The sequence below is a fragment of the Tasmannia lanceolata genome, unplaced genomic scaffold (assembly GCF_043159265.1).
Source record: "Tasmannia lanceolata isolate RefF3 unplaced genomic scaffold, GAP_Taslan_0.1 ptg000015l, whole genome shotgun sequence".
Lineage (NCBI taxonomy): Eukaryota > Viridiplantae > Streptophyta > Magnoliopsida > Canellales > Winteraceae > Tasmannia > Tasmannia lanceolata.
Genome location: NW_027518692.1, coordinates 32409096 through 32419922, shown reverse-complemented (window position 1 = coordinate 32419922; position 10827 = coordinate 32409096). Strand labels below are relative to the sequence as shown.

The 10827-nt window shown below is 37.3% G+C and overlaps 1 protein-coding gene across 1 annotated transcript; it reads left to right on the top strand.

Annotated features, from left to right (window-relative positions):
* The first annotated feature begins 4376 nt into the window (after positions 1–4376).
* On the top strand, positions 4377–6223 carry LOC143845470 (uncharacterized). The gene is made up of 3 exons (XM_077353831.1): positions 4377–4527; positions 5042–5123; positions 5469–6223. Exons 1-3 carry the CDS (start codon positions 4516–4518, stop codon positions 6041–6043), a joined length of 669 nt encoding a protein of 222 aa, XP_077209946.1. The 5' UTR covers positions 4377–4515; the 3' UTR covers positions 6044–6223.
* The last annotated feature ends 4604 nt before the right edge of the window (positions 6224–10827 follow it).

The following is a 10827-nucleotide window of genomic DNA, read 5'->3' as shown; positions in this document are numbered from 1 at the left end:
AAATAATTGCTTATTAGTCCCTAAGAAAAACATATTATCTTATTAGTCCTATTTTAGAAAATATTTGCTAAAAGGTACCTAAAACTCACCTACGTCAATTTTCTCCGTTAAGAATTCTAATATGGTAAATTTACCCCACCCCAACCCATTTAATCTCTTTTAGCATTTTTTGATTTCCCTTCCATTATTTTCGAAAAAAAACTAGGAAATAAGTAAAATATTATCTCTTCTAATATTCTCTTCAAAAATCCTTCAACAAAAAAATCATTTTAGGAACTAAATAAATTGAAAATCTCTCTAAAATATTAAATAGGGTCGGAATAAAGTAAGAAATTTTAGGAAAAAATTTCGTTTCTAACTTTTCCAGAATTAAATAAATTGAAAATCTCTCTAAAATATTAATTAGGGTCGGAATAAAGTAAGAAATTTTAGGAATATTTTTCGTTTCTAACTTTTCCAAGAAATTCCTGTTTTGATTGGATTGCAAGAAAATAACTATGATGGAAAATTATTTCTATGGAGATTTTTCTAATCCAGTGATTTAAGAGGGGAATTATGTCTGATTAATTTAGAGGGATAACATCATAAACCGAAGGTCCCTAACTAAAAATTTTAATAGGGTTGGTTTACCTTAGCTTTTTTTTATGTATAAAAAATAAGGAATTTTAGATTTTTTTCCTTTCCGAACTTTTCCAATAAAATTCCTACAATCCAATGGGGCCTAGGTGGAGAGCATTTTGTAAGAGAAGCACTAATCTATCTTGTATTTAAAAGGCTGCTATAGATCTCAAAGAGGTGTAAATATGACCGAAAATAATGGAAGGGATATTGGAAGAGAATAATATTTTGCTTATTTCCTAGTTTATTTTTCTGAAAATAATGGAAGGAAAATCAAAAAACGCTAAAACAGATTAAATCGTGGGGGTGTGTACACGTTTATTTTTGCCATGTAGAGACTAATCAGCAAAAATCCCTTTTCTTTTTTGGGAGTGTGTGCACGTTTCACGATAAAGGATCCCGTGCTCTTTTTCAACAAGAGATCCCATTTTCCTAGCAACCCTCGTGGTATAAGAGGTCTTAAACTACTTTGGACTCCTATCATTTAAGTTGACCCCCCACACTCGCAAGTACTGTTATTTCTCTTCTCTATTGCTTGGATTTCCGGCTTGTGTGCCAATTTCTATCTTGAGCGTCGGAGTGGTCTTCCGGAGTCCAAACTCCAGGAACCCCCTAACGCGTGATCTTATAACGCATGACGAGCTCTACCGAAGCACATATACGCTGAGCAGATTTTGGCACCAACAAATACTAATATCAATTAAGACCACCATAAATGTAAAACTTGCCTATACTCAAAGAAACCAAACATCCACCATCATAATTTTTTAAGCATTGTAGTCGTGCATGCATTGCACACACTGTATTTCTTTTAATATCTATAAAGAAATTACTAGTGGGACCAACCACGGTTTGGAAATAACATTTAGAGGTACCCTAAGGCCCTAAGCCTCTATGATTGTCTTGAGAGTTCTATTCAAGCATCTTAAGTTGTCTAATCATATTTGAATTCATATTATATATAAAAAAACAACTCATGGGAGTTTTGCATGATATGACACATCACTGTTTCCTGGATTAATGATTGATGGATTTAGAAATATAATTTCCATCTTTTTCCTTCTGTCTTTTTCTAAGAAGGCATTATATAGAGTACTATAGAATGGGAAATGATACTTCCACCCCCTATTTGTAAAGATTCCCAGGTCACTAGCAATTGAAAAAAGAAAAGATATAAAGAAACAAGAAAAAAGATGGTTGCGTCGTTTCCTAGTTTGCTTCCCATCACTTTAAGGTTAAGGATGTATTTTTGCATCACCTCATTACTCATGAGGAAGTCATAATCAATAAAAGAACACTTTAAGAGGGACGACCACATTAATAAGAAAACTAACTGATGGCCCGCTTTATATAAATGGGCTTTTAGGGCTTATTTCGTGTGTTAGCCTTGTAAAGATGGTTGAGAGCTCAAAAGAAAGGGAAAAAGGGTGTGCTAGGTTTCTAGTGGGTTGGTGTGAGAGAGAGAGACTGATCTTCTCTTGTAATCTCTGAATCTTATAGTGGCATGCTTATCCACTGTACACGACCCAAATGTCTATTCCATCATTTTTAACAAAAATATTACATTCTCTTCACTCTCTCCAAAGGCCAATGACAATTTCGCCCATCACATTTTGGTGTGTCCCATCACTTGTACCAAGACAAATTTGTGATGCAACTTACTAACTAAAGTTTTGGTAAGTTGAATCTGATACTTATCTTTAATAGAATTCATCTATCACCCACCATCGACAACATTAACAATAAGTTATTATTTGATGACTTTTTCTACGTGGGTTCAGTTTTGTAAAGATTCCTAAAATGATCACTAAAATACAATAATGAGTACTCCAATGAGTTTTTATTTGCGATAATATATCAAAAAGTTGTAATATATTTTGGGAGATTGGTTTTTCGCCCCCTGTAGGATAATGCGCCCCCTGCTAACGTGATTCACGTTAATTGGGTCCCACTCTTGTTTGATGTGGGTCCCACTCTTGTTTGATGTGGACCGTCTAGTAGCTATGCACCAATTATTCGGTGTATACACTTTTCGTAGGAAAATTGATATTGGCACCCTCCATGTTGAGGCTAGACCCTTTACAATTACATTGGAAGGGCCCTCTATTAGGTCGGATTGCAGGAATTTTATGGAAAAGTTGGGAAAGGAAAAATATTCTAAATTTTCTTACTTTTGTTACACACACGCACACAAAAAGATGACTTGAACCAACCATATTCAATTTTTACTTAAGAGGGACCTTCAATTTATGATAATATCCCTCTAAATTAAACATAATCATACCATTTCTCTCTAAATTGTACAAAGAAAAATTTTCCTAAGAAAACTTTTTTCTATCAGAAATGTTTTTATTCCAGCAGACAGGGCCCAGGGGAAGCAACATGTAGTTGAAGTAGTTGAGAAGTAATGAAAGCTTAAAGAAGCCACAACAATGAAAGCTTAGGGCGTAAGGATGATGAAAAAAGACAAATGAGATTTTTACTTGGGCCCACAAGTAACTACAAAAGTACTTTATTAGTCACCTAATCTTTCAATTTTGAGATAACTTTCAAAGGGTGTGAAGAAAGGCCAGTGACATAGTGGTGGTTGATCCCTTCAAAAGATCACCTCATTCGGAAATTGGTAACCCCATTTTTTATACTAGATAACTCCATTCCTAGAGACTTGAAAACCCTCTTCCAAAACTTCAGTACTCTCCGCCAATTTTCAAGCACTTGATAAGCCCATTCGAAAATTGGTAACCCTACTTTTGAGAGTTACTAACCCCCTTCCAGAGAGTTGATAAACCCCTTCTGCTACAAAACCCCCTGCCTATAGCAACTCTTCTAATGGCATTACAATTCTGCTCATGATAGAAATAACAAAAGAAATGGATGTTGTTGTTTTCATTAAATGTGCTTCATGTATTACATCCCAATTTGTGTATTACAACAACAACAAAAATTTGAGTTAATCAAAAAATGTGTAGCTATCCATTCATGTATTACATCAACTTTTTCTTATACAAAGAGATAGATGGTAAAAACTCAACATTCAAGTTTTCAAGATTTGCCAACAACAATGGTGGCTGAACAAGGAGGAAGATGACTGGTAGGGTAAAAAATCAAAAAGGTGATAATGGAAAAGTAAAAGAAGAGGGAAGAAGGAAAAACCAAGGTCAAAACGTGTTGTAAATGTCAAATGCTACTGTCATTAGACTAAGGGGCCGTTTGGATACGCGGATTTTTGAATCCAAGTTTTTAGTTTGAAAACAGTGTAAAAGAGGGTTCATGATCAAGTTGTCGTATGTTGTCTTGGCAACGTTTCTTGGATTTTAAGTGAGAAATTCAGGTTTTAAAAATCTCTCCTGCATCCTGAGATTTCTAAAACCTAAAAATATGAGAGGATTTGCTACTCTCTTGCTGACGGAAAGAAGGGCGAGAAGTTAAAAATGAGTCAAAAATGACGGCTGATCTGCTTTTTCTCTCGTCTCTTAGCTACAGTTTTGAAGAAATCCAGGATTCTAAACTCAGCGTATCCAAACGGCACCTAATTGTTTGGGGGACTTGAGCACTTCTACCAATCCATTCCCAAAATGCCCCCACTCTATGACTGCAAATGTACAAACCCTAGCTTTGTTTAAGAAATGCCCTCAAATTTAAATGCACTGGATTTGTAAATGCAACCCTGATGACATCATTTGGAAATTATGATATCAATTTATGATACGTAAGAAAATAGCTGTTTAAGCCCCTGTTGGATTCACATGCTTTCCACGTTTGTTTTCTATCCTCGTATTTAATGGGGCTTCACTCATGTATTTTGATCGCGCTCTCCCTCTCTCTCTCTCTCTCTCTCTCTCTCTCTCTCTCTCTCTCTCTCTCTAGGGAGTTCAGATCTTGATCGATCTCTCAAGAATGGCAGAGAAGGTCTACTCCTCATTTTAAAACTTAGGTTTTTATGCTCCAATCATTTCATGATTTATCATATTTGTATTTTGCTTGGTGATTATATTTGTGTATACAATCTCCCCAATTCTCAATCTTACAAACTGGGTTTTTTTTTTCTTCAATTTTATCCTTTACATTGTCTTCTTTTTTTCTCATATTAGAATTGAATTTTACAATCAAAGGTTGGTTTTGACCAAAATCCACCTTTGATTTTGGATTTTTTTTAATAGCCTCTAGGTTCAATCCTTTTGTGTGTGTGTGTGAAATTTGAACTCAAATCACCTTTTTCCTTAATTTTTTCTGTTTTGGCACAAATTGAGTTTGTTTTTTCTTTTGTCTTCCCCACATTAAAAACCTTAATTTCTCCTTGTCTTCCCCTAAATCCACAAATTTCTTCGTAATTACAGTGGGTTTTGCTTCTCTTTCACTTTTGTTTGTTCCCTTCAAGAACACACCTCTCTCTAAACTTGTTTTTATATTAATTTTGTCACAGGTTTCCACCTTAATATTGGATGTTGATCTTGATTGCCATCGATGTTGTAAGAAGATCAAAAAAATCCTCTCCAAGTTCTGTGGTGAGTACTCTCTCCTCTATATATATATATATATATATATATATATATATATAGGGAATTGATATCAGCACCACCACGTTTTGATAATTGCACAAACCTAGCTTGTCTTTTCTTTTTTTAACTGGCTTGTGAGAGCTTTTGAGGGACTGTAATAGCCTTTGACAGCTCTTTAAATAATAAAAGACAAGATGAGTTAGTGCAAATATCAAAAATGGTTGTGCTGATATCATTTCTCTATATATATCTACAGTACTCATTGCAACCGATGAATAAGAAGATTTTAGATAATTGATTCAAATTTACAAAACTGAGTTCTTTATGAATTTTTCCATTTGAGAACGAGAGATATCAGAAGCCAGACTTTTGACAGGAAGCAAAATAAGGTAACAATCTCAGGCCCTTTTGATCCGGAAAAGCTTGCCAAAAAACTCCGCTGCAAGGCCGGAGAATGCATTACAAAAATCGAAATCAAAGAAGAGAAGCCCAAACCGGACCCACCAAAAAAAGCTGACCCACCAAAAAAAGACGAGGAGAAACCCAAAGAGATAAAAATAACAGCAGTGGTGAAAGTTGAGGGGAAGCCTAAGGAGGACCCACCAAAGAAAGCTGAGGAGAAACCAAAACCTAAGGAGGAACCAACAAAACCGGTGGTGCCCCACCCTGAACCGTTTCGTCCATGCTACCCACTGTACCCACCTTACTATCCAGCGTACCCACCATACCAACCTTATGTTCCGGTTCCAGTTCCAGTGGTGTGTCTTAAACCTTATTATGATGGTTATCCGAGGGATGGATTTTGTTGTAAGGGGTGTGCCGAAGGTAATCCAAGGGATATGATCTGCAGGAATGTTGGTGGGGCCCGCGTGAGTAGTTGCATTTTCTTCAGTGAAGAAGATCCCGCAGCATGCACTATCATGTAATGAGTGTATACACCATTGCTTGGTGTATGTCCCTTGAGGTGTAGACTACACCTTATTGAATCTCTACAAGTGCTGAATTTATTCAGTATTTTGCTTCTTTGTCTTTATGGGTTTTGAATTGTAGATTCTATGCTGGAGTTTAATGAATGATATAATAAAAGCGTCAATTGAGATGGAGAATGCGTCCTTCTGGATATCTTAGGGGTGTAAACAGATCGAATTCGAATCGGATAGTGCTATATCCGAATCCGAATTCGTCTACAAAATTCAGTATCCGTATCCGAATTCGACAGATAATTAAAATTTATTACCTAATTCGCATCCGACGGATATTATTCGAATTCAGATATTATGATTCAAATCCAAATTCATAAACGGATATTTGAATTCGAACACAGATACTGGATTCAAATCCGAATTTGAACATATCTGTTTATCCAAATTCATAGACAGATATCCAAATTTAAATCCGCAAAATTCGAATTCGAATTCATAAATAGATATCCTAATTTAAATCCGCAAAACATTTTATAAGCACGGCGAGCAGGTCCCACCGTTCGCTTTGTTTTCCTTACTCATTCGTTTAAGGCAATTTTCTCATTAACCCCCGGCCGGTATTTATACCCACAGCTCCACACAAGTTTTCTCCTCTCTCCCGATGTGGGACTAAATTTGCAAAACACCGCGTGAAGGCTTAAGTCTAGATTGTGGACCCCACCTTGTATATCCACATCGCACTTTAGTCATCTGTGACAATGAGTTTGTTCCCGCATACATTTTTCTACCTCCCTAGAATTAGACCAATGGGATGATGGTCAATGGCATCAATCAAGCAATCCTAACCGCCCAATCAGTTGCCTGGTGATAAATAATAAAATATAAAGGAAGAAGCAACTAGGCAGAAAGTCACTTTCACCATCAATAGTAAATGGTAAAAGGGAACATATTACATGAAGGCGAGTGGAGAGAAGTGATGGAGAATAGAAGAAGAGAACAATTATGTAGGAAATCACTTTCACCATCAATAGTAAATGGTGAAAGGCAACACATTAGGGTTTTCCTAAAAGGCAACATGAATGAGAGGAGCAAGTTGAAAAGGGTTAGGATCAACACTATAATATTCAGATAGGAGGGTTATAACCTATGGAAATGATTTTTGAGGCACAACCTATTTAGGCTGTGGCCCATCTAATGGACGGTTTGGATCATCCTATAGTGCTGTCCATACCATACTTCTAATAAAGTGAGGAGTGCCCTCATCAAAATACATAGTGCTGATAACATTTCCCTATTAGAAAACTGAAAACCCGTATGGTATTCCGAGTTTTTATATGATGCCCGACCGTGAAGTAATGTCAAAGCGGTGCCACCCTTGATATTTGATCCAACAGCAGATCACTTTTTAAGAGGCTGTTGTTGGATCAAATATCAAGGGTGATACCTCTGGCGTACCACCTTGACGTGACATCACGGTCGGGCATCAGATAATTTCTCTGGTATTTCAAGTTGACTTTCTCTTAAATTAATTCTAATGAAGAGGGAAAAAAGCAAAATCTTAGTTTCGATCGGAGGGCTAGGATCATTCAATCGAAATGATTTTTGGAGCACAACCTAATTAAGTTGTGATCAATCAAATGGACGGTTTTGATCATCCTTTGGAGTGCCCATATCACACTTTTTTTTTGAAAAAATAATGATTTTTATCATTATTTCGGTTAACCGAATTTTCTTTTGAGATAACCGAAACCGAATAACCGAATTGCCAAATAAAAAAAACCGAAACCGAACCGAAACGGAAAAAAACCGAACCGAACCGACCGAACCAATTCGGTTCGGTTCGGTTCGGTTATTCGGTTTTAACCGAATAATGAACACCCCTACCTCCAAGGCTCCAAGCAAGTAACCATATTCATTTAATTTCCCTCTAGAATGTGAAGAGAAAATAATTTTCAAGAAAATTGTTTCTATTGTAGTTATTTTGGATTTATTTCTAAGAAAATTATTTTCACGGATTCGGATACGGATTCGGATACACGGATACGGATTCGGATATACGGATACAGATATTCAGGATATTCGGATACGGATTCGGATCCGGATATTCGGATACAGATTCGGATATACGGATCCGGATCCGGATAGTCGGATACGGATTCGGATATACGGATCCGGATTCGGATATACGGATCCGGATCCGGATATTCAGGATAAACGGATGTACTTCTCGGATTCGGATGTTAAACGGATCGGATGTACCATTTACCATATTCGTATCCGCTAAGAGCCGAATATCTCATAAACGGATTCGGATAATATCCACTTCAAACGGATTCGGATAATATTCGCTTTAAACGGATTCGGTTGCGGACGGTAATCGGATTTTCGAATGTCCATTTACAGGCCTGTCTACAGAATGTAATGTAATTTTAGAGCAACATCCCCACTTTTGTCGATGAGTATATACAGCATTGTTTAGTGTATATCACTTCTTTGTCCAAGCTCTATGCATTTTGACTTGGGATTGTGCAGGGGCAATGAATTTTCCTAGAGATGAACGATCTTTATATGTAGTGTATACACCTTTTTTTAGTGTATAGTCCTTTCACGTTTTATTTATAACTAGATGGGAAATTATATTTCCATTAATTTTTATAAGGGTAAAAAATAAGGGAAGTTATATGTTCCTTTTTCTTAAAATATAAGGCTTTTATTTAAAGCTAGCTATAAAGAAATTTACATTCATAAAGTATTTAATAGACGTTTGTAATTTTATGCCTTTTCAAATCGTTAACACGTTTCACAAAGTACAATCATAGCAAAGTCCCCTGGATTTTATAAGGTGTATGAATTTTTTGCTGGTGTCAATATCAAATTTGAGGGGGGTATTTCACAGAGGATTAATGGAAAAGGTGTTTGCAGGACAGATGATACTTTTAGGAAAATGGGCCTGAATGATACCTAGAGAGAAATCATTTTGTTTGTTGTTCTAGTTTTATTTTAAACATAAAAAATACTTTTCGGAAGAGATTGGGTGGTGCCCCAGTTTGAGAATCGGAATGCCAAAGACTGAGGTATGAGGGAATGGGCCTGAATCCTTAGTTCAGAAATATGGTGAGAAATGATCCAGAGGGAAGGACCTGAAATCGAAATTTTAGTGAAGAAAAGATGGTGAAAGGATGCCCTAGCTAAAGTGTAGGCCATTGGAATGAAGGAACTGTTTATAGGGCTTACACCCTTCCCTAGGGTTTATGATTGTTTACCACAAAGATTAGATTTGATGATATGGTTCGCAATCATGTACCATGTGTATCGAACTAGCGTGGTGAAATCCCTAGTGAGAATTGGCAGCCCGGGGACACCTTCATAGAGTCAATGGACATACCCTACATGGGCGCAAAGGCTTAGGTGTGTCCATATTACTTGGAATCCTTACATCACTCAACATGAGTTATGGCAAACCTAGTCTAGGTTCAACATACCCTAGATAGGCATGGTATATTGCTATGTGAATATACTTGGGTATGAAATAGGAAAAGCCAAAGTTCCCTCTTAGTGCTAGTCCGTGGTCCGATATACCGACCGAGATTCCCAGCCTTAACGTCCTTAAGGTACGTTGACACGAATCGGAACTTGTTTTACTCACTAAAAAGTGCTAGGCTAAGAGGTGGAGCGGTTCACAAACACAGTGTCACATCCGACGGCAAGCACATCATCACTCGTGCAAGCTACGGGTAGTCCTGTGTGCTAATAACTCCGGGGTAAAATAGGTATGCAATAATGAGTGTGTGTAAGTGATGGTGATATGTGAGCAATGGGCTGCCTAGGTTGCCTCCCTGGGCATTTTCGCACATTCGACGGCAATTTTGAGCATTGGCAAGCAAACCTGGAAAGAAAGGTTCTAGTGCTTTTGTTTCAACATTGCAATTAGGTGTTTTAGGTTTTGGCAAGAAAGCCCTAAAAAAACATCTTTTCCTTTTCTTTTTCCTTTCTCTGTTTGCGAGGAGTAACCGCAACTTGCGAATGGTTCACAACTTACGATTACCTCCAAACACAACTTGAGGTCAAGGCTAATCATAACAAAAGTTTAAATTCAAAATTTTCTAAGTTTCCTCAAATATGGCCATTTCAAGTCATTTCAGAGCTTTATCCCTGGGGTTTCCCCAACGAAGTCGCCAATCTGTGGATCCTGCGACCCGGGAGGTCGTCCCTCTCGCATTGCGCCCCCACACGGGGATCATTTGGGGTCCCATGAGTATCTTTTCTCTCTCTTTTCTCTTTATTGGGGCTTTCACTCTAGCCCCCGTCAGTTGATTTTTCAACACGTCTGCGTTTCTGGTGAACTTGGAATAAAATATGAAATTCACCAAAAATACAATGGCCAGAGTCGCCAGCTAGGTTAACTCTGTAAGCATGGTCTCAACATAAACATGAGTAAGGGATATGGTTACATGGGGAGAAGGTGTTAGGCACCCCTCATGCCAGGGTAAACCCGGTCTCTTAACTTGACTTGGCGGATGTGAGAGAACTTGACAAAATTTGGTTTCAAACTGTTGTTATGATTAAGCTTATTCCCGAGTTGGGATTTAACAGAAAATGAGAGAAAATGAGAAAAATGGGTTTGTCGTAACTGCAAGTGGGTTTCCGCTATAAGACCTGGGGCTACAGGAACCCCAAATCTTATGGCTAGGTAAAATGGAATATAAATGACAGATTTTAAATGACGAAAAGCTAGTAGAAGAAATGAGTTCATTTATCTCCACTTTTCCCTCGCCTTAAGGAGCGTG

What these genes read in the sequence shown, in the direction of transcription:
- LOC143845470 (XM_077353831.1), top strand. An exon ending in AATCCTCTCCAAGTTCTGTG is followed by an intron (nt 5,124 to 5,468) that starts GTGAGTACTCTC and finishes TGAGAACGAGAG; the next exon opens with ATATCAGAAGCCAGACTTTT.